At 47.6% G+C, this 23578-nt stretch overlaps 1 protein-coding gene across 9 annotated transcripts in view; it reads left to right on the forward strand.

The window, feature by feature from the left end:
• UBN2 (ubinuclein 2) overlaps positions 1 to 23578 on the forward strand; it is a 586373-nt gene that overhangs the window by 61985 nt on the left and 500810 nt on the right. For all 9 annotated transcript variants that reach the window (XR_003854673.1, XR_003854671.1, XR_003854674.1 and 6 more), the window contains exon 3: positions 15983 to 16084. Coding sequence is in view for 5 of the 9 variants with exons in the window: in XM_029590354.1 (XP_029446214.1) it covers positions 15983 to 16084 (102 nt within the window). In the remaining 4 variants the exon portion in view is untranslated. The remainder of the gene's footprint in view (positions 1 to 15982; positions 16085 to 23578) is intronic.

The following is a 23578-nucleotide window of genomic DNA, read 5'->3' on the forward strand; positions in this document are numbered from 1 at the left end:
GCCTTTGTACAGATGCAATCAGCTTCCCGTTCAGGCCCTGCTGTTACAGGGGCTGCTGCTCCTGCTGCTCCTCCAGTGGACCCTGCCCCTGGACCTTCGCGCCCTTATCGTGCACCGCCTCCGGGCAGTCCGGTTCAGGCGGACCCTGATGTCTCGGAGACCGACTCAGAACCCTCCGAGGAGGAGGGAACTTCCCTCAGGGATGGAGCCATATCGAACCATGAGGCGGTTCTTTCCCAAGGAAGATCTCTCCGACCTAATATCTCAGTGCCTTGCGGAGTTGGATATTTCGGGGCCCAGCTCTGCGGTGCCACCTACACAGAACCCTCTGCTAGAAGGTCTTCGTCCTTCAGCTTGCCATTTTCCCTTCTTGCAAGCTGCACAGCAACTGATAGATCTGGAATGGGCTGCACCGGTGGCCTCATTCAAAGGGGGGCGGGGCCTGATAGGCATGACCCCCTGGATCTGGCTATCAAGGAGATGCTGGCGTGCCCTCAGGTGGATGCCTTAGTTAGCGCTGTGGTCAAGCGCACTACCATTCCAGTTGAGGGGGGGGGTGGCCCTCAAGGAGGCTCATGACAGGCGACTGGACGCCATCCTGAAACAGATATTTGAGGTGGCAGCTCTGTCTTTGCGAATCGCAACCTGCTGCACAGTGGTGACGCGCTCCTGTTTGTCACAGGTTAGGAACAATGCTCCGGCAGCGGACATGGAGTCCTCTCTCTCGTTCCTCACGGATGCCGCATCCGACCTAGTCCGTACAACAGCTAAGGGGATCTCATCTTCTGTGGCTGCCAGGAGGCAGCTCTGGATACGGAATTGGTCTGCTGATGCTCCTTCGAAGACGCGCCTCACCAGAATGCCCTTTAAGGGGTCTTTCCTGTTCGGCAGCGACCTTGATAAACTGGCCAGCACATGGGGTGCTTCTCCCATACCTCGACTGCCAGAAGACAGGTTCAAAAGGAACCAGCGCGCCTTTCCAAGGCCCTCCAGAGGCAGAAGTTCTCCACGCTTCAATCCCTATAGGGGTCGCTACCAGGCACCTCGTCCTCAGGCCAGGAACCAGTCCTTTCGGCCCAAGCAGCAGAAGAGAGGAGCCGGCTCGGGCTCAGGTCCCGGCCGCGCCTCCCAATGAGGTTCAGCCGATCCATCTGGGGGACGGGGCCATAGGGGGCAGGTTAACCCTCTTCTACCCCAGATGGGTCGAGATTACGTCGGACCAGTGGGTCCTCGCCATCATCCGAGAGGGTTACTTTCTGGACTTCCATCATCTCCTTCCGGACAGGTTTGTGGAATCCTCATGTCCGATCCACAAGAAGGCAGCATTGGAAGTTACCCTGGCGAGGCTCCTGTCCCTGAAAGCCATAGTCCCGGTACCTGCACGGGAAATGAATTCTGGGCATTATTCCATTTATTTCATGGTACCCAAGAAAGGGGGCACCTTTCGGCCCATCCTGGACCTCAAGTCCGTCAACCAATACTTTACGGGTCCCGAGGTTTCTCATGGAAACTCTACGCTCAGTCAAGAATGCAGTACAGCCAGGAGAATTCCTCACGGCCTTAGATCTATCAGAAGCCTACCTGCATATCCTGATTCATCAGCGCTACCTACGCTTCAAGGTGCTAGGACGCCACTTCCAGTTTCGGGCTTTGCCCTTCGGGCTGGCCACATCGCCGCGGACCTTCACCAAGGTGTTTGTAGTGGTAGCAGCGGCGCTCAGACGGGAAGGAATCCTTGTCCATCCCTACCTAGACAATTGGCTGATCAGGGCGAAATCGCGAGAGGAGAGCCATCAGGCAACCAACAGAGTGATCGCCCTTCTGGAAAGCCTGGGATGGGTTGTCAACCTCAGCAAGAGTTGCCTACAGCCTTCCCAATCTTTGGAATATCTGGGAGTCCAGTTCGACACCCAGGCAGACACAGTCAGTCTCACCACCAAGAGAAGATTAAAACTTCAGATGCGTCTCCGGTCCTTGATGGGAGCCAGTCGACCCACAGCTTGGGATTACTTGCAGGTTCTCGGTCTCATGGCATCCACCCTGGAACTGGTACCCTGGGCGAGGGCCCATATGAGACCTCTAAAACGCTCCCTGCTCTCTCGATGGAACCCCCGCTTCCGACATTACTCTATGCATCTACCTCTACCAGTCAGAGTGCGGACTCAGCTACGGTGGTGGTTGCAGTCCAACCACATGAGCAGGGGGTCCAAGATGTCCTCCCCCACATGGACTCTGCTCACCACAGATGCCAGCCTGAGCGGCTGGGGAGCACACTGCGAAGACCTCACAGCCCAAGGGCGGTGGAACAGGGAAGAGTCAGGGTGGAACACCAACCGGCTAGAGGCACGGGTAGTCCGGTTAGCCTGCCTGACATTTGCTCACAGACTGAGGAGCAGAGCAGTCAGAGTGATGTCAGACAACGCCACCACGGTGGCATACATCAACCGACAGGGCGGAACCAGAAGCCAACAGGTGTCCCTCGAGATAGCTCTGCTGATGGCTTGGGCAGAGGCGAATCTTCAGGTCATCTCCGCCGTCCACATTGCCGGAAGGGACAACACCACGGCAGACTTCCTCAGCAGAGAAAGCCTAAATCCGGGAGAGTGGCAGCTGTCCCCCACAGCTTTCCAGATGATTGTGGATCACTGGGGGATTCCGGACATGGACCTACTAGCAGACAGGTCCAATGCTCAAGTACCCAAATACTTCAGCCGCAGGCGAGATCCGTTCTCTCAGGGGATCGACGCCCTGGTTCAGCTGTGGCCTCCAGGGGCCCTGCTATACGCCTTTCCTCCATGGCCCCTGCTGGGTGCCCTTATCCACAAGATTCGGAAGTACCGGGGCCTAGTTCTTCTGGTGGCACCAGACTGGCCAAGAAGACCCTGGTACGCGGACATGAGAAGACTACTGGCAGGGGAGCCCCTTCCCCTGCCTCCGCTCAGGGACCTGCTCCGTCAAGGTCCCATCCTTCAAGAGGATCCGGCTCAATTCTCTCTTACGGTCTGGCCATTGAGAGGGCTAGACTGAAGAAGAGAGGTTACTCTGAGTCAGTGATAGACACACTCCTCCGAGCCCGCAAGTTCTCCACATCCCTCACCTACGTCAGGATTTGGAGAGTGTTTTGAAGCCTGGTGCGATACTCATAGCACCAATCCACATGCGGCTACCATCCCTATGGTTTTGAATTTCCTGCAGGATGGGCTTCAGAAGGGTCTCTCCCTCAGCTCCATCAAGGTTCAGGTGGCTGCGCTGTCTTGCTATGGTCCCAGGAGAGATGGCAAGACCATTGCCAACCCTCCAGATGTTTCTCGCTTCCTGAAAGGAGTCAAGCACATTCGTCCGCCACTGAAGTGGCCAGTGCCTTTGTGGAACCTCAATTTAGTTTTGGATTTCCTCGCGGGATCCACCTTCCGACCCCTCCGGGGCCTGTCTCTACGTTCTTTCACTTTGAAGATGGTGTTCTTGCTGGCTATATGTTCAGCACGCCGCATCTCGGAGCTACAAGCACTGTCTTGCTGGGATCCTTTTCTCAGACTCACTCCTGAGGCTACCCATCTTCGCACAGTTCCATCCTTCTTGCCTAAGGTAGTCTCACGATTTCACCTCAACCAGACCATATCCTTGCCAACTACGGCAGGCCTGAAGAAATCAGAAGAAGGGAGTTTGCTACGCCATCTCGACATTGGCAGATTGCTGCCCAGATATCTGGAAATGACAGAAACAATTCGAAAGACTGACCATCTGTTCGTCCTTCACAGCGGGAAGAAACAAGGAGAAGCGGCCTCTCGGCCCACCATCGCTCGCTGGATTAAAGAAGTCGTCAGAGCGGCCTACATGGAGGCCGGGAAGTCACCGCCTCTACAAGTCAAGGCTCATTCTACCAGAGCCCAAGCAGCATCTTGGGTGGAATCTAGGATGCTGTCGCCTGCAGAAATATGTAAAGCGGCGACGTGGTCCTCCCTCCATACCTTCTCCAGGTTCTACAGTCTGGATGTCCAGGCCAGGGAGGACACAGCATTTGCGAGGGCAGTATTACACTGTCCTCAGGCAGCCTTCCGCCCAGTCCGGGAGTAAAGCTTTTGTACATCCCACTTGTTCTGAGTCCATCTGGCTACACGACAGGAAATGGTGAGATTACTTACCTGATAATCCCGTTTTCCTTAGTGTAGACAGATGGACTCAGCATCCCGCCCAGCTGCCTGTAGTCATTGGTTTCATCGATTCAAGGTAAGCCTTATCACTTCTTACATGAGTGCGTCCACTCTACCAGGTGTCTACGCCTTCCGGTTGGGAATGCTGGCGGTCTCCAGCTACTATCAATCGGTCAGGGGAGTCCTGTTTTCACTATTTCTTTGGTCGTCAGTACACATATATCCATAACAGCTTTTGCAAGGAAGATTACTGAAGAGCTTCACTTCCTGTGGGGATATATGTACCCGTGCTGACGTCAGATCCGTCTCCAACTGCTAGCACGAGCACACTATACCCACTTGTTCTGAGTCCATCTGTCTACACTAAGGAAAACGAGATTATCAGGTAAGTAATCTCACTATTATTTTCTATTAGCTCGTAAAATATTACCTGTATTAGGCAGATATCTGATAAATATGGAAAAAGGTATTCTTGATAATTATATAATGCAAAATATCTGTTTTTCAATTATAATAAAGTTTTTTGAAAATGCAATAAATAAAAAATAATAAAAATGAGGAAAATAGTAAGAGAGAAAAACTGAAAAGTGCAGCTGCAAAGGTTAAGTGTTCAACAGGCATGGACATTGTTTAAAAATACAATCCTAGACGCGCAGTCTAGATGTATTCCACACATTAAGGAAGGCAAAATGATTACAAGCATGGTTAAAAGGTGAGGTGAAAGAGGCTATTTTAGCCAATGAAATATCCTTCAAAAATTGTAAGAAGGATCCATCTAAAGAAAATAGGATAAAGCATAAGCATTGTCATGTTACGTGTAAAACATTGATAAGACAGTCGAAGAGAGAATTTGAAATGAAGTTAGCCGTAGAGGCAAAAACTCATAATACATTTTTTAAATATATCTGAAGCAAGAAACCTATGAGGGAGTCGGACCATTATTTATTTATTTATCTATTTATTTATTTTTGGTTTTTAATATACCGATCTTCTTGTATTGGATGCAAATCAAACCGGTTTACAGTGAAACAATTCAACTTGCCTAAGAGCATTACATGAAACGAAGCGCATTAGATGACAGAGGGGTTAAAGGGGCTCTTAGGGAAGATAAGGCCATTGCAGAAAGTCTAAATGGATTCTTTGCTTCCGTGTTCACTAATGAAGATGTTGAGGAGATACCAGTTCCGGAGATGGTTTTCAGGGGTGTTGAGTCAGATGAACTGAACCAAGAAGATGTAGTAGGCCAGATTGGCAAACTAAAGAGTAGCAAATCTCCTGGACTAGATGGTATGCATCCTTGGGTACTGAAGGAACTAAAAAATGAGATTTCTGATCTATTAGATTACAAAGTTTAACTATCATTAAATTCATCCATTGTACCTGAAAACTTGAGGGTGGCCAATGTAGCCCCAATATTTAAAAAAGGCTCCAGGGGCGATCCGGGTAACTATAGACCAGTGAGCCTGTCTTCAATGCCGGGAAAAATAGTGGAAACTATTCTCAAGATCAAAATTGTAGAGCATATAGAAAGTCATGGTTTAATGGAACACAGTGAACATAGATTTACCCAAGAGAAGTCTTGTCTAACAAATCTGCTTCATTTTTTTGAAGGGGTTAATAAACATGTGGATAAAGGTGAACTGGTAGATGTAGTGTATTTGGATTTTCAGAAGGCGTTTGACAAAGTCCCTCATATAAAAATTAAAAATAAATAAATATGAGAGGCTTCTAAGAAAACTAAAAAGTCATGGTTCCCTGTACGTACAAGGATCAGTCCAGACTGTGGGTTATGCTCCCAGTCCAGCAGGTGGAGTCAGAAGCAAAAATTAGAGGGGGTTCTATATGACGTGACCCCCTGTGCCTCAATCCTCAGTATCTTCTGACTCCAGCAGGTGTGAGCAGGGGACTGTTCAGTCCCCAGCACAGCTTCTTTAGGTCTTTTCCTATTCTCTTGAGGGATCAAGAAATTTAAAAAAAAAAAAAAAAAAAGGGAAAGAGCTTCATAATTTTAATATTTTATTTGGCTAAAGCTTTTATTTCAGACTTTTGTCTGCTACTGACAGGACCTTGTTAGCTTACTGTTTCTGAACACCTTTCCTCTCTTATTCTCTCTTGGGGGAAGAAACTTTGGGGTAAGTGTTTTAATACTTTTTTTCTTTCAGAAACAGTGAATTTTACCTCTTGCCGTTTTTGGGCGGCACTGGAGGACAACTTTCTGACAAAAATTTTTTCCTGTCAGTTTCACCACCCTCCTCCCGAGTCCGTCGTGTCTTCCTACCCGCGGTCCCGCGACGCGCCATTCCGCGGGGCTGCTGCCTGCTGGGAGGCCCTTTCCCCGGCAGTGCTTGGGCTGGTAGGAAGAAGGAGGGTGTTTTTAGCGTTGTTCGCTATTTAATAGTACCTGTTTCAGGTCTCTGCCGCGCCGTTTGGTTCCTGCCTCCCTGAGGGAAGAAACTCCTCCCTCATGTTGCGTACTCCTTCTTGTGCTTCCTGCGGGCGTTTGGGCAGCTGCCTCTCTGCCGAGGGGCTGTGCTCCAATTGTACCCTCCCCAAGAAAGTTAGCACACCATCAGGGGAAGGCACAGGACACCACTTGGAGGACGGCACTTCTCGTCAGCGGCAGGCTCCGTTCCCGTTGAGCGCGGGAACGGCGGCCATTTTGTTTTCTGAGGGAGAAACCGGCGCTTCTGATTGTGAGGACACAGGGGATTCAGTTTCTCGTCCACCGGCCATTCTGACACCCACGGTCGGCTCAGAAGACCCATTTACGGTAGGGGAACCCCCGGGGGGGCTACCTACAGGACTACCAGGTTTTTCCCCGGAATTTGTAGTTTTAATGCACCGCGCCTTTTTACAGAGCTGCGGTCAGCCTATGGGTACGGCCGGGGGTCCTCCTCCTGCCAAGTTACCACGTTTGGATCCTTCATTAGGGGGACCTTCGGCACAGGGTGTGGCCCAAGTTACAAGTGCTACTCCACTGCCTAACAAGCCTCCCGTGGTTCTACCACGGAATTCTCCGGTTACTCCACAGGGAAATGTTCTACAGGATTTGGCAGGAGATGATCCTTCTCTTTCAGTTCAGCTGGAAGGGGACGATCCCCGAGTGCTTCGCATTTTTCAGCTGGAGGAATTGGAAGGTCTCATTCTACAGGAGATGGACATTGATCCTCCTCCGGACCCAACACCCTCAGACCCTAAAATTAAGAAGGGAGACCCTCTCCTGGCGGGCCTTCGACCCATGGCAAAGGCTTTCCCTACTCGCCCCAGTTTCTTACAACTGATTTCTAGAGAATGGGATACTCCAGAGGCCTCCCTCAGGGTCAGCAAAGCTATGGAAAAGTTATATCCTCTTCCTATGGATTTTCTAGACCTTTTAAAAGTACCGGCAGTAGATTCTGCGGTCTCTGCGGTGACTAAAAGCACCACTATCCCTGTAACGGGCGGTACAGCTCTGAGGGATCTGCAGGATAGGAAGTTGGAGGTTTTTCTTAAGAGAATTTTTGAGGTCTCGGCTCTCGGAGTGCGTGCGGCTATCTGCACTGCTCTTGCGCAGAGGGCTGGCTTACGTTGGATTCAACAACTACTCACCTCGCAGGATCTCCCTACTGCTGAAGCTCAACAGGCAGATAGGCTAGAGTCTGTGATAGCCTATGGTGCGGACGCACTTTATGACCTTCTTAGAGTTCTATCTCGGTCAATGGTTTCAGCTGTTTCGGCCCGCCGTCTTCTCTGGCTTTGCAACTGGTCGGCGGATTCCTCTTCCAAGACACGTCTGGGTTCTTTACCTTTTAAGGGAAAGTTCCTTTTTGGAGAGGATTTGGACCAGATAATCAAGTCCCTGAATGAGAATGCGGTGCATAAGCTTCCAGAGGACAGACCTCGTTCGACTAGGTCTTTTAGTTTTTCCAGAAACCGATCTCGGAACCAGCGTCGCGCTCGAACAGGCAACAGCCAGCTTCAAGGACTCCTTCTTATCGCTCTCAAGGCTGGAATCGGTCCTTTCGAGGTAGGCGAACGGGCAAAGAGGCTACAGCCTCTCGCTCAACCCCTAAACCATCACAATGATGCCAAATTAGCCCACGAGCTGACCCCGCGGGTGGGGGGCCGGCTCTCCCTCTTTTACAGGGAGTGGGCTCGCATCACGTCGGACCAGTGGGTTCTGGACATCCTAAGTCAAGGTTACGCATTGGATTTTGTCTACGCCCCCAGAGACAGATTTCTCTTCTCGCCTTGCGGTTCTCTCCACAAGCAGCAAGCCGTCCGTCAGACTCTTCAGCGTCTGCGGGCTTTAGGAGCGATAAGACCAGTGTCCGTCACCGAGCTGGGTCGAGGTCACTACTCCATTTATTTTGTGGTTCCCAAAAAGGAGGGATCTTTCCGACCCATTCTAGACCTCAAGACCGTCAACAGGGCACTCAGGGTATCTCGTTTCCGCATGGAAACGCTCAGGTCGGTGTTAGCAGCGGTCCATCGAGGAGAATTTCTTGCTTCTTTGGATTTAACGGAGGCGTACCTCCATATTCCGATCCATCCGGATTTTCAACGCTTTCTCCGCTTCAAAATCCTAGGGCAGCATTTCCAATTCAAGGCGCTACCTTTTGGTCTAGCCACAGCTCCTCGAGTTTTTACAAAGATTATGGTTGTAGTCGCAGCGGCCCTTCGTCGGGAAGGAATTCTGGTTCATCCATATCTCGACGACTGGCTTATTCGGGCAAAGTCCCGAAGACAGGGGATCCTTGCAGTGGACAGGGTAGTGTCCCTGCTTCAGTCCCTGGGCTGGATAATCAACTACGACAAAAGCCGTCTTACTCCATCTCAGTCGTTGGATTTTCTGGGCGCTCACTTCAACACGAGAGAGGGAAAAGTGTTCTTACGTCCAGAGCGAGCGCAGGCATTGAGAGAACAGGTCTCTCGTTTCTTGACTCTCCAAGTTCCAACAGCCTGGGATTATCTACAAGTACTGGGAACTATGGCCTCCACGATCGATCTAGTTCCATGGGCCTTTGCGCATCTTCGACCTCTACAGAAGGCTCTGCTATCCCGTTGGAAACCGACATCTCAAGAGTACAGTGCGGTTCTTCCAATTCCACCGGCAGCTCGACTCAGTCTCCTTTGGTGGTTGGATCCTCACAATCTGGCCCAGGGAGTATCCTTGGAGACACCGGATTGGTTAGTGGTCACCACGGATGCCAGCCTCACGGGTTGGGGGGCGGTATGCCAGTCGAGCTCCATTCAAGGAATTTGGACACACGAACAGAGTCAGTGGTCCATAAACCAGTTGGAGACGAGGGCCGTTCGCCTTGCCTTACAGGGATTCCTTCCTCTTGTTCGTCAGAGAGCAGTCAGGATTCTCTCGGACAATTCAACCACGGTATCTTACATCAACCGTCAGGGAGGCACGAGGAGTCCCCTGGTTGCGTGGGAAGCGGAAAGGCTAATGCAGTGGGCGGAACAACACTTGTCTCGGATAGCTGCCTCTCACATCGCAGGCATAGACAACGTTCAGGCGGATTTTCTCAGCCGACAACGTCTGGATCCGGGAGAGTGGGAGCTCTCCAGAGAGGCGATGATTCTCATAGAAGATCGTTGGGGTCCCCCCCATGTAGATCTCATGGCCACAGCCAAGAACACAAAGGCCACTCGTTTCTTCAGCCGCAGAAGAGAGCACGGGGCAGAAGGGGTAGATGCTCTGGTCCTCCCGTGGCCCAGACAGATTCTGCTGTATGTATTTCCCCCGTGGCCCCTAGTGGGACGGGTACTTTGTCGCATAGAAGTTCACCCAGGACCGGTAATTCTGGTAGCCCCGGAATGGCCAAGGAGACCATGGTTCGCGGACCTACTTCTTCTAGTTCGCGAACTCAGTCATCTTCCTCGTCTTCTCAAACAGGGTCCAATATTTTTAGAAGAGGCAGATCGCTTCTGTCTTGCGGCCTGGCTTTTGAGAGGCGCAAGTTGAGACATCAAGGATATCCTGAGGCGGTTATTTCCACTCTGTTGCGGTCTAGAAAGACTTCCACCTCGGTCACTTATATCAGAGTTTGGAAAGTTTTTGAGGATTGGTGTGTTGCTCGTGACATTGTACCGACTAATGCCTCGGTAGTTCAAGTCTTAGCTTTCCTTCAAGATGGCCTTGACATGGGTCTTGCATATAACTCCCTTAGGGTGCAAGTAGCAGCGTTGGGAGCGTTGTTGCAGACGGGAATGATTTCTCCACACTCTTCTCATCCAGATATACTCCGTTTTCTTAAGGGTGTGCGACAATTGAATCCTCCTTCCAGATCGCCATGTCCCTCTTGGAGTCTCAATTTGGTTCTCGAGGCTCTTGTAGGACCTCCTTTTGAGCCTTTACGCATGGCCACCATCAAAGACCTCACTCTAAAGTCTGTCTTTCTGGTAGCCATAAGTTCAGCTCGTCGTATTTCAGAACTCCAAGCTTTGTCTTGCCGAGAACCTTACCTCCGTATTTCAGAGGACGGTATTTCCCTAAGGAATGTTCCCTCTTTTCTTCCAAAAGTGGTTTCTTCTTTCCACTTGAATCAGTCGGTAGAACTCCCTTCTTTCTCCGTGTCTGATTCCAGACAACTACGTAGTCTGGATGTTAAAAGATGTCTCATGCAGTACTTGGAATCTACCAATGACTTTCGTCTCACGGATCATCTTTTTGTTCTATGGTCTGGCCCCAGGAAGGGTCAGATGGCTTCTAAGACAACCATTGCTCGATGGTTGAAAGGTGCGATTTCTGCTGCATACATAGGGAAAGGGCGCCAACCACCTCTGGGGGTTAAGGCACATTCCCTCCGGGCGCAGGCTGCGTCCTGGGCAGAAAGTTCTTTGGTGTCTGCTCAAGAAATTTGTAGAGCGGCCACCTGGAAATCTCTACATACTTTCTCTAGACACTATCGTTTAGATGTTCGGGCTCCGGGTTTCGGTTCCTTTGGAGATAGTGTCTTGAGAGCAGGGCTGGTATCGGCCCACCCGGAGTAGGGAAGCTTTGGTACATCCCACAGTCTGGACTGATCCTTGTACGTACAGGGAAAAGAAAATTATTCCTTACCTGCTAATTTTCGTTCCTGTAGTACTAAGGATCAGTCCAGACGCCCTCCCTAGAATTTAAGGGTTGTTTTTGGGATAAGCCTCTGCTCTTCACTCCTATCATTTCTACTGCTTCTTCTTCTTTCAAGCTCGTCCTGGGGTTTCAGGACTTTCTGTTCTTACACAGTTTCGGTTTGACAAGTTCCTTTTGTAGGTTGTTTGTTATTAGTTTAATCTTCGTTCATTATTGTTGAACAATTGTTATTCTTGATCCCTCCGTCTCTTCTCTTTGGCTTTTTAAGTCTAGTTACTGAGGATTGAGGCACAGGGGGTCACGTCATATAGAACCCCCTCTAATTTTTGCTTCTGACTCCACCTGCTGGACTGGGAGCATAACCCACAGTCTGGACTGATCCTTAGTACTACAGGAACGAAAATTAGCAGGTAAGGAATAATTTTCTTATAGGAGGCGATGTCCTTTCATGTATTACAAACTGGTTTGGGGACAGGAAGCAGAGATTGGGATTGAATGGTCAGTTTTCTTAGTGGAAAAAGGTGAGGAGTGGAGTGCTTCAGGGATCTGTACTTGGACCGGCGCTTTTCAATATATATTTATTTATTTAGAATTTTTATATACCGACATTCTTGATGATAAATATCAAATCATATCTGTTTCCATTGAAACAGAACAGTTGCAGCTATGGCGTTACATTGAAACAAGTCGACAAATCATTAAATAATAGGTGAATATAGAAAAAAATAATTATAGATAAGCAATTATAAATAAAACCATTATAGATAACAATTGATTATAAATAAACAGGTCGTAAAAAAAACGAATGACAACGAATGACAAATATAATGGGGCAGCAAAAACAGTGGAAAACAAGCGATACATAAAGTTAGGCGACTAATATATATTGTTGTGTGTAAGCTGAATAGAAAGGGCGTGGTGGGGTCCAGAGGAATCAGGTGGCCATGAGGAAGGAGAAGGTTGAGAAGCTCAGGCTGAAAGGTGGATTGAGATCTGGTTGAAGGATGGGGGAAAGGAAGAGCGAGGAGGATGGGGGGAAAAGGAAGAGCGAGGAGGGGGATGGATGAGTGGCATTAAATCAAAAATTAAATATATATTATATATATTATATTATATTATTATATATATATATTATATTATTATATATATATATTATATATATATATATATATATATATATATATATATAAAATCAGGAAAGGAATACGAGTGAGGTTATCAAATTTGCGGATGATACAAAATTATTCAGAGTAGTTAAATCACAAGCGGATTGTGATACATTACAGGAGGACCTTGCAAGACTGGAAGATTGGGCATCCAAATGGCAGACGAAATTTAATGTGGGCAAGTGCAAGGTGTTGCATATAGGGAAAAATAACCCTTGCTCTAGTTAGTGTTGGGTTCCATATTGGGAGCTACCACCCAGGAAAAAGATGTAGGCATCAATAGTGGATAATACTTTAAAATCGTTGGCTCAGTGTGCTGCAGCAGTCAAAAAAGCAAACAATGTTAGGAATTATTAGGAAGGGAATGGTTAATAAAACGGAAAATGTCATCATGCGTCTATATCGCTCCATGGTGAGAGGTCTTGAATGAGTAGATGTGAATCTGTTGTTTACACTTTTGAATAATAGGACTAGGGGGCATTTCATAAAGTTACAAGTAGCACATTTGACTAATCGGAGAAAATTCTTTTTCACTCGGTGCATAATAAAGCTCTGGAATTTGTTGCCAGAGGATGTGGTTAATGCAGTTAGTGTAGCTGGGTTCAAAAAAGGTTTGCATAAGTGCTTGGAGGAGAAGTCAATTAACTGTTATTAATCAAGTTTACTTAGGGAATAGCCACTGCTATTAATTGCATCAATAGCATGGGATCTTCTTAGTGTTTGGGTAATTGCCAGGTTCTTGTGGCCTAGTTTGACGTCTGTCGGAAACAGGATGCTGGGCTTGATGGACCCTTGGTCTGACCCAGCATGGCTATTTATTTATTTTATTTATTTATTTTTATTCTTTTTTATACTGAAGTATAGCTGAGTGCCTTCACCCCGGTTTACAGTGTAACAACTTCATACAATGTGAACAGGTTATAAATTATAACATAATACAAAAAAATAGATATAACATCTCGGCAAAAGCAGAGTATAACATGTTAGAATGAGACAATTTAAGGCTTAATTTAGAAGAAACTTATTAAAGAAGTATTAGAGTTCAAGATGAAAGTTGATATTGATATATATATATATTGATCATATCAGTCTGTGAATGATTGTCTAAACAACCATGTTTTTAGTTCTTTTTTGAATGTTTTGGAATCTTTGATGGAACTTAGGTATCCTGGGATAGAGTTCCATTCTATTGGTCCAGCTATAGAGAAGGCTCTATGTCTAGTAGAGGATAGTTTCGCAGATGAGAGAGGAGGAATGATTAGCTGTAATTTGTCAGAAGACCTTGAAGAGCGGGGTGATTTGTGAATTGCAATCATGTTGTCCAGAGATGAATTGTTGTCTTTGTAAATTTCGTTATGTAGAATGGTTAAGGATTTGTATTTAATTCTTTGTGAAATTGGTAGCCAGTGAAGGTTTTTTAGGGTTGGGGAGATGTGATCAAACTTCCTTTTGCCGGTGAGCACTCGTGCAGCAGCATTTTGAAGTAATTGTAGTGGTTTTAGGGAGGATTTAGGTAGTCCTAAGAAAATTGTGTTGCAATAATCTAGGCTTGAGAAAATGAGGGTTTGAAGAATTGTTCTGAAGTCATTCGGGTACAGTAATGGTTTGAGATGTTTGAGGATCTGGAGTTTATGAAAGCCTTCTCTCGTTTTTATAGCTATGCAATTCTTAAGACTCAGATCATAATCAATCCAGATGCCAAGATCCTTTATTGGATTCTTCATTTGAATGTTGGAGTTGTCTATTTGAATGTAGGGAATTTGAGAAGAATGAGTTGAGAAGTTTCTTTTTATTAAGATCCATTCGGTTTTGTTCATATTTAAGCATAGTTTTAGTTGGTTGAGAAAAATTTTGATTGAATTGAGGTATTTTACTGTGAGGTATATTGCTTCTTCAATGGTAGATGTTATGTTCTTATAGACTGCTTTTCGAACACACTAGGCGTAGTCTGCAGACATGGAAATATTTTCCTCTCTGTCTGGTAGGATTGCACTCTTTCAAATGCTATTGATGCCTAAGTGGCTCTATTTCTTTCAAACCTTACTTATCTATCTCACTAAACAAGAAACTCTTAAAGTAGAAAGAGAGTAAGTTTATTTATCTGGCAGGGTAGAGAGCCAAGAATTGCCTTGACTAAATTGAAAAGGGAGGGGAAGCAGGGAGGTCTTGGATTTGCTAATCTACTTTATTACAATATGGCATGCAGTCTTTGCCATATGGGAGACTGGATGCTGGGTACGTCCTTCTATACCCCTCTGAGCATAGAACAGGAATTGGCAAACCTCTATGATCTAACGAGTCTCCCATGAGATAGATCATAAACAATTCTATGCCTACCTTCAGGCTATGTGAAATCCTTAGACCCACAAGATTTAACCTGTGTCTTTCAGTCTGAGGTAGCTGAGATCTTTGAGTGGGATGATCCTAGTAGGCATTTTGTTACTTATTTTTACCAGAAAATACTGTTGAAATCCCCTCCTATAAACATGGTTAATATATTGGTGAGTTGGTTTCAGGAGTCACCACCTTTCCCATCGATCTATACACCAAATTTATCCCCAGGATTCGCTCAATCACTACCAATATAGGCCTTTGTGAGATTCAATATAAGTTTCTCATGTGCACCTATATCTCCCCAGAGTGAGCTGCTAAAATGAAAATTTCGAACACAGATCAGTGCCTCAAATGTAATGCTCCTAGTGGCACCTTGGGGCACCTATTTTGGACATGTCCGAGCATACAAAAGCTCTGGGGCCTTGTTCACCAAAGGAGATATGGACTTTTGTGACATATCCAAGATATCACAAAAGTCCATATCTCCTTTGAAGTAAAGGCCATGCTTTTTGAGGATCTGCGAAATGTCCAGTTTCCCAATCCACACCTCAGATTATTGATGCCCAAAGCCCTGCTTTTAGTTTAAAAAAAAAAAAAAAAAAAAATCCCGCAGCATTGGCGCTTGCCAGAAGCGCCCACTCTTACACATTTGAAAATTGCTCTACTCAATCTCTGTACTATGGAATTCTACATTGAAAAAGTAGATAATCAAGCGCAAACCATTTCTTGTATTCTGGCAGGCATATCTACAAACGTTGCTTCATAGAACGCGCAACTTTTATTTGAACTTTCTTACATGAAGGATACTTTATCTCTATGTACAGCCTATACTTTAATTCTCTCTTATGGCGACCAGCTGCAATTGTACCTGTGCTTGGGCAGGGGGGAGGAAGTGTTAGTTTTGTTCTTTTGGGGTTGATATGTATTATTTTCTGTTGATTCTGTCTGTGGAGGTGGGTGCGCAGAGTAACCGCCCCTCCCACATCTCTCCCTGAATGTAAAGGGTATTCATGGTAGTTTTTCAATGATATAATTTGAAGAATGTCACAAGACCTAAAAGGGAAGGTGGGAGATTCTCCTTTCTGTGTATTTTGACAAGAGCCTAGTTATTGAGCTTGGCTCTTACTCAATAGACATAATGCAACCTAGTAGCACAAGAATCTTAAGTTCTAGAGCTTTGATATACTTAACTGATCACACTAGTGCTACCTTTTGGAAAACAATTCTATGAATAAGTAATTATCCTAACAGTTTTTCTTTTACAGGGTGGAAAGAGCCACCGGCATCGGAAGGATCGGCTGCAAGACTTGATAGATATTGGTTATGGCTATGATGAGACAGACCCCTTTATTGATAACTCTGAGGCTGTAAGTACTCAGTTCTAAAATGTTATGGATTACTAACATAAGCAAAATGTTTGCAGTTAATTTTGCAGTGGAGTTCTTTGACATAGCAAGACAATGGAATATTTGCTTGAAAATGTTTTTTTTAAATATCTTCAAATTCTTGTTTCTGTAAAAATCGTAAAATCAAAATATGTCCTTGTCTTACTCATGTCAAGCAAATTCTGGTGCAGCAAACTTGGTGCCAAATTTTCAGCCTTTTATTAAATCTGGAAATACTTTAAACAAGTAGTATTGGTGTATGAAGGAGTAACAATATTTTGTATGTTACTTATAGCTTGTGCTTGGAGGATAAGCAGTATGCAGTGCATAATTCATATCATTGGGACACACTAGACAGATAACGTTCCTGGATGGAATAAATGATAGCTTTATTGAACAATTGGTTCAGGAACCGACGAGAGAGGGAGCAATTTTAGATCTAATTCTCAGTGGAGCACAGGACTTAGTGAGAGAGGTAACGGTGGTGGGGCCGCTTGGCAATAGTGATCATAATATGATCAAATTTGAATTAATGACTGGAAGAGGAACAGTATGCAAATCCACGGCTCTTGTGCTAAACTTTCAAAAGGGAAACTTTGATAAAATGAGAAAAATTGTTAGAAAAAAACTGAAAGGAGCAGCTACAAAAGTAAAAAATGTGCAAGAGATGTGGTAATTGTTAAAAAATACCATTTCCTAGCGTGTAGCCAGATGGACTCAGAACAAGTGGGTATAGTGTGCTCGTGCTAGCAGTTGGAGACTGATCTGACGTCAGCACGGGCACATATACCCCCACAGGAAGTGAAGCAACTCAGTAATTTCCGTCTCCAAAGCAGTTTGGAGCTCCTGCACGCTCACTGAGCGTGTTTTCCAAATCTACTTTCTACTTTTGACTTTTAAATTCTTGAGAAGATATCGACGAGCCCCGCACTCCCGAGGTGATTTCCGCGATCCCTCGGAGGTCTAGGCCTCGGTCTGGTGGCCGAATCGCGGCAGGGATCTAGCCCCTGAGCGAGAAGGGCTCGGGCCTGGCTGAGAGGCGCCTCGGTCCCGGCGTGGACTTAGCCCCGAGCGAGACGAGTTTGGTGGCTTAAAGGCAGCGGGTGCACCTCCTCGAGCGCGGCGGTGAAGGTATTTCCCCTCTCCCCCCGCAGCCGGAGACCGCCCGGGTTACAGCCGGGAAGCGCCGAGGATCAGGTAAGGAGTACATCTCTTACTTTTGGTCTCCGAGGTGCGAGGATCGGCGGCGTTGCCAGTAGGCGACACGCCGTGGAGGTCGCCATTTTCTCTGCCTTGTTAAGGTATTGAGCGCCCACGGATAGGTGCCTGTGGATAGGCGCACAACGCAGCATATACTTTACTAAGCGTATGTTATTGAGCGCATATTGTATATTCTTGCGCGCATACTGTATATTATAGAGCACATAGTGCTGAATGCATATTCTTGAGCGCATATTGTATATTTGAGCGCATATTGTGTATTATTGAGCGCATATTGCTGAACGCATATTCTTGAGCGCATATTATATATTTGAGCGCATATTGTACCTTATTGAGCGCATATTGCTGAACGCATATTATTAAGCGCATATTATTGGCATATCGTATAAGCCGGCGCCCTGCATTCACAAGACGCGATGGAACACTTGAACGCCCCGGCGTTTCCAGAGGCGGCACCTCCTGACTCCGGAGTGAAAGCTCTTGGCCTGTGCTCAGCGTGCCAGCTTAGAGTCACGCAGAGCGAGGAGCCAGACTCCCTTTGTGCCCAATGTGAGGAGGCCGTGGGAGCCTCTGGCCAGGACCAGTCTCAACCGAGGTTAACCGACAGTTCCCCAGGGGCCACCCCGGATTTAGCGGGGTGTCCTGAACAGCCAGGAATTCCGGGGAACTTGGTACCTCGACGGCTAGAGACCGCTTCCATTTCCTGGGTGGACTTATTTAAGGGGATTCACGCCTTTGTACAGATGCAGTCGGCTTCCCGTCCAGGCCCTGTTGCCCCAGCTGACCCTGTCCCCGGACCCTCTCGCCCTTATCGCGGGCACCTGCCTCCGGGCAGTCAGGCTCCTGCGGACCCTGATGTCTCGGAGGACGAGTCCAAACCCCCCGAGGAGGGGGAACTTCCCTCGGGGATAGAGCCATATCGAACTATGATGCGATTCTTTCCCAAGGAGGATCTCTCCGACCTGGTCTCTCAGTGCCTGACGGAGTTGGCTATTTCAGGCCCCAGCACCATGGAGGCATCTACGCAGAACCCCCTGCTGGAGGGTCTTCGTCCCACAGCCCGCCATTTCCCCTTCCTGCAAGCGGCACAACAGCTGATCGATTTGGAGTGGAATGCGCCGGAGGCCTCGTTCAAAGGGGGTCGGGCCCTGTCCGGCATGTACCCCCTGGTCCCGGCAATCAAGGATATGTTGGCGTGCCCTAAGGTGGACGCCTTGGTTAGCGCTGTGGTCAAGCGCACTACCATTCCAGTGGAGGGGGTGGGCGGCCCTCAAGGAGGCTCATGACCGCCTGGACGCCATCCTGAAACAAACCTTTGAGGTGGCAGCTCTGTCTCTGCGAATCGCAACCTGCTGCACAGTGGTAACGCGTTCCTGTTTGTCACAGGTCAGGAACAATGCTCCGGCAGCAGACATGGAGTCAGCTCTCTCGTTCCTTATGGATGCCGCCTCCGACCTAGTCCGCACGACAGCTAAGGGGGTCTCATCCTCCGTAGCAGCCAGGAGGCAGCTCTGGATACAGAATTGGTCAGCCAATGCTCCTTCTAAGACACGTCTCACTAGAATGCCATTCAAGGGTTCTCTCCTGTTCGGCAGCGACCTAGATAAACTGGCCAGCACATGGGGCGCCTCTCCAGTACCTCGACTGACTGACTGAAGACAGGTCCAAGAGGAACCAGCGCACCTTTCCGAGGCCCTCCTATAGGGAGTGAAGCGTTGGGAGCTTCTACCTCTGGAGTCGCTACCAGGCACCTCGTCCTCAGGCCAGGAACCAGTCCTTTCGGACCATGCAGCGCAAGAGGGGATCCGGCTCGGGTTCAGGTCCCGGCCACGCCTCACAATGAGAATCAGCCGATCCATCCGGGGGACGGAGCCATAGGGGGCAGGTTAACCCTCTTCTACCCCAGATGGGTCGAGATTACGTCGGACCAGTGGGTCCTCGCCATCATCAGAGAGGGCTATTATCTGGACTTCCATCACACCCCTCCGGACAGGTTTGTGGAGTCTCCGTGTCCAATCCACAAGAAGGCGGCATTAGAGGTTACCCTGGCGAGGCTCCTGTCCTTGAAAGCCATAATCCCAGTACCTGCATGGGAAACGGATTCTGGGCACTATTCCATTTATTTCATGGTACCCAAGAAAGAGGGCACTTTCCGACCCGTATTAGACCTCAAGTCAGTCAACCGATACTTAAGGGTCCCGAGGTTTCGCATGGAAACTCTGCACTCAGTCAAGACCGCAGTACAGCCAGGGGAGTTCCTCACGGCCTTAGACTTGTCGGAAGCCTACGTGCATAACCCGATCCATCAGGATCATCAGCGCTACCTATGCTTCAAGGTTCTGGGATGACACTTCCAATTCCGGGCTTTGCCCTTCGGGTTATCCACGGCGCCGCAGACCTTCACCAAGGTGATCGTAGTGGTAGCAGCGGCGCTCAGAAGGGAAGGAATCCTTGTCCATCCCTACCTAGACGATTGGCTGATCAGGGCAAAATCCCGAGAGGAGAGCCATCGGGTAACCAACAGTGATCTCCCTGCTGGAAAGCCTGGGATGGGTAGTCAACCTAAACAAGAGCTGCCTACAGCCTTCCCAATCACTGGAATACCTGGGAGTCCAGTTCGACACCCAGGCAGACAGTCAGCCTCACCACCAAGAGAAGGTTAAAACTCCAGACGCGTCTACGGTCCTTGATGGGAGCCAGCCGGCCCATATCTTGGGATTATCTGCAGGTTGTCGGTCTCATGGCATCCACCCTGGAAGTGGTACCCTGGGCGCGGGCATATACGAGACCACTACAACGCTCCCTCCTTTCTCGATGGAGCCCACGCTTCCGGAATTACTCCATGCATCTACCTCTACCAGCCAGAGTGCGGACCCAGCTATGGTGGTGGTTGCAGTCCGACCACACGAGCAGGGGGTCGAAGATGTCCTCCCCCACGTGGACTCTGATCACCACAGATGCCAGCCTGAGCGGATGGGGAGCACACTGCGAAGAGCTCACCGCCCAACGGTGATGGAACAGAGAAGAGTCAGGGTGGAACATCAACCGCCTAGAGGCACGGGCAGTCCGGTTAGCCTGCCTGCGATTTGCTCACAGACTGCGGAACAGAGCAGTCAGAGTGATGTCCGACAACGCCACCACGGTGGCATACATCAACCGACAGGGCGGAACCAGAAGCCAACAGGTGTCCCTAGAGATAGCCCCGCTGATGGCTTGGGCAGAGGTGAATCTCCAGGACATCTCCGCCGTCTACATTGCCGGAAGGGACAACACCAAGGAGCAATGCTTAACTCCAGGATAGTGTGTTACCAACTCTATATGATGCAATACCAGAGGAATCTCTGGAAACAAATGCAGCAGCTCACTGATTCCCTACCTCAGCAATATCAAGATGCAGTTCAGGGAATTGTCCATAAAGGACTAGAAGCTGGAAAACATGAGGTCCGTACTGCAGACGACAGCTTCGAAACATCTTCAAGGGTTGCAGCTTCGGGGATTAGTGCACGCCGTTGGGCCTGGTTAGAAGCCTCTGACCTCAGGCCTGAGGTACAGGATAAATTGGAGGACTTACCCTGCGTGGGCAACAACCTTTTTGGGTCGAAGGTTCAGGATGCAGTGGCCCAACTTAAAGAGCATACAGAAACACTGCGTCAGTTATCTGCTGTCCCACAAGACTCCTTCAGCATCCCGCCGTCAACCAAGAAAGTATACCAGAAAGCCATACTACAGGCCAAGGAGATATTATCCACCAGCACCTAAGGGTAGATCTTCCCGACCACAGCAAAGATCTCAGCCTAGAACTGCTAGGCCTCAACCACCAGCGCAAAGAGGTTTTTGAGACAACGCCAGAGAACAGAAACCATCTCCACAATCCCAACCCAAACGTACCAGTAGGAGGTCGAGACTCCTCCTATTACAACCATTGGTTACAGATAACAGACCAATGGGTACTCTCCATAATATCACGATGTTATCAACTCAATTTCCTGTCAATTCCAAAAGACTGTCCTCCAAAATCTCTTTGGATAAATAAAAACCACATCATTCTTTTGCAAGCAGAATTATCCACCCTTCTGAGAGCCAGAGCTGTAGAACCAGTACCCCGGCCTCAGCAGGGCAGAGGATTCTACGTCCGTTATTTCCTCATTCCAAAGAAAACAGGAGGCCTACGCCCCATCCTAGACCTCAGAAATCTCAACAAATTTCTATGGAAAGAGAAATTCAGGATGGTCTCTTTAGGTACCATGCTTCCCCTTCGGACAAGAGACTGGCTCTGTTCTCTGGATCTACAAGATGCTTACACTCACGTTCCATTTTTTATTGAGGTATAAACAGTAGTAATACATTTACCAAGAACATAATACAAATATAACACAACCTCAAAGGCATTTTTTGTTTTACCCCACATGTAAAATATTAACCATGAGAAATGTAGCAACACCCCTACCCCCCTCCCTTCCCCCACCCATCCCTAGGTACAGAGAATCTTAATCCATAAAATAAATTGTAATATACCCAGGCAACAGTCACAGTAGATTAGAGTATTAATGTATGTGAACAGTGTTAACACCTGCTTAGAGGCACTGATCGATGTAAAAGGGTTACGCAGCGATCAGTAACTATGTCCTGGTTACTCAATGGGCCCAAAAAGCAACACGGTAGGCAATCTAGAAAAGCCGTGAGCAGATGTAAGAGAGAAGATGCCAAAGAATGTCTTTTTCAAAATCTTTATTGGCAGGAGACGTATGCAAACAAAAAGCCCGATTCAGGCCGAGTTTCGCCACATTCCAGTGGCTGCCTCAGGGGCTTGCAAACCACTTTAGTCAAATTTGTAGCCAATTCGAAATATATTTCTACAGGTAATCAAACCTGAATCGCAGCAAGGCATATCTTAATGAAGAACAAGTAGCTTATATGTTGCAATATACAAATAAGCCATTAATGAGGCCATAGTGGCCCCCATGGCAGTGCCCTTGATCTGCTGGAAAAATTTATTCTCGAAACTAAAATAGTTTTGTGTGAGGGCAATGGATGCTAAATCCTTGAAGTTCTGATTTAATGTTGTCTGGTAGTGTGCATATTTTCTTACTTACGGGATTGGTTTGTTTTGTATTTACTTTTTTATCTTGTATATCTATATGTATGTGTGTGTGTATATATGTATATGTGTGTGTATATATGTATATATGTATGTGTGTATGTATATGTGTGTATATGTATATATGAAAATACAATTATTTGTTCAGTAATTAGACTGTAATTATTTTGATAAATAAGCTCACTTCCCTTATGTCCCCCTTTTTGATAACTAGTGAAGCTTCTGGTCCATCTCTGCTGGGAGTTGGCAAAAGATTGATTTCTTATTCAGACTGAGGATTTACAGTACCGGGGCACAGATCTTCTCTCTAGCTTACTTTCATCTGTGTCAGTCAATTGGGCTGGGAAAAAACTTTTACACTGAGTAGTTTCAAGGAGTCCTAAGCTAAAAAAAAACAGTTGCTTACCTGTAACAGGTGTTCTCTTAGGACAGCAGTATGTTAGTCCTCACACATCAGGGGGGTGACATTGGATGGAACCTGGCACAGAAAACTTATGTCAAAGTTTCTAGAATTTTGACCAGGCATACCGAGCATGCCCTATACTACACGTCCTTGTGGGGTTCCTCTTCAGTCTCGTAACATAGAATTACCATAAAAATAAACAAATGGGGAAACCCAACTCCATGGGGTGGTGGGTGAGTTTCATGAGGACTAACATCCTGCTGTCCTAGTAGAATACCTGTTAAGGTAAGCAACTCTGATTTCTCCTAGGACAAGCAGGTATGGTAGTCCTCACACATGGGTAAATCCCTAACTACAGGCTGCTCCCCAACACAAAAAGGGACCAACAAGCACCAACCAGGTGCCAACAGGCACAACAACCACAGTGCTGTTAGTAACAGAAGGGGAGGCAGCCTGAACCCAAACAGTGGGCAGGGGACTTGGGTTCTACACCCCAAAGAGATTCCAGAGGACAGACTGGCTGAACCCACTATCAGTTGGCCGTCCCTATCCAGACAGTAGTGAGATGTGATTGTGTGGAGCGAACTCCATGTCACAGCTTTGCAGATCTCCTCCACGGGAACTGCTGACAAGTGGGCCACAGACATTGCCATGGCTCTGATAGAATGAGCCCTGACATATGACTTCCAAGATGCAGTCCCACCTGGGCATATTAGAAGGAGATGCAATCTGCTAGCCAATTGGAAAGTGTCTG

Source organism: Rhinatrema bivittatum, chromosome 2 (genome assembly GCF_901001135.1).
Source record: "Rhinatrema bivittatum chromosome 2, aRhiBiv1.1, whole genome shotgun sequence".
NCBI lineage: Eukaryota > Metazoa > Chordata > Amphibia > Gymnophiona > Rhinatrematidae > Rhinatrema > Rhinatrema bivittatum.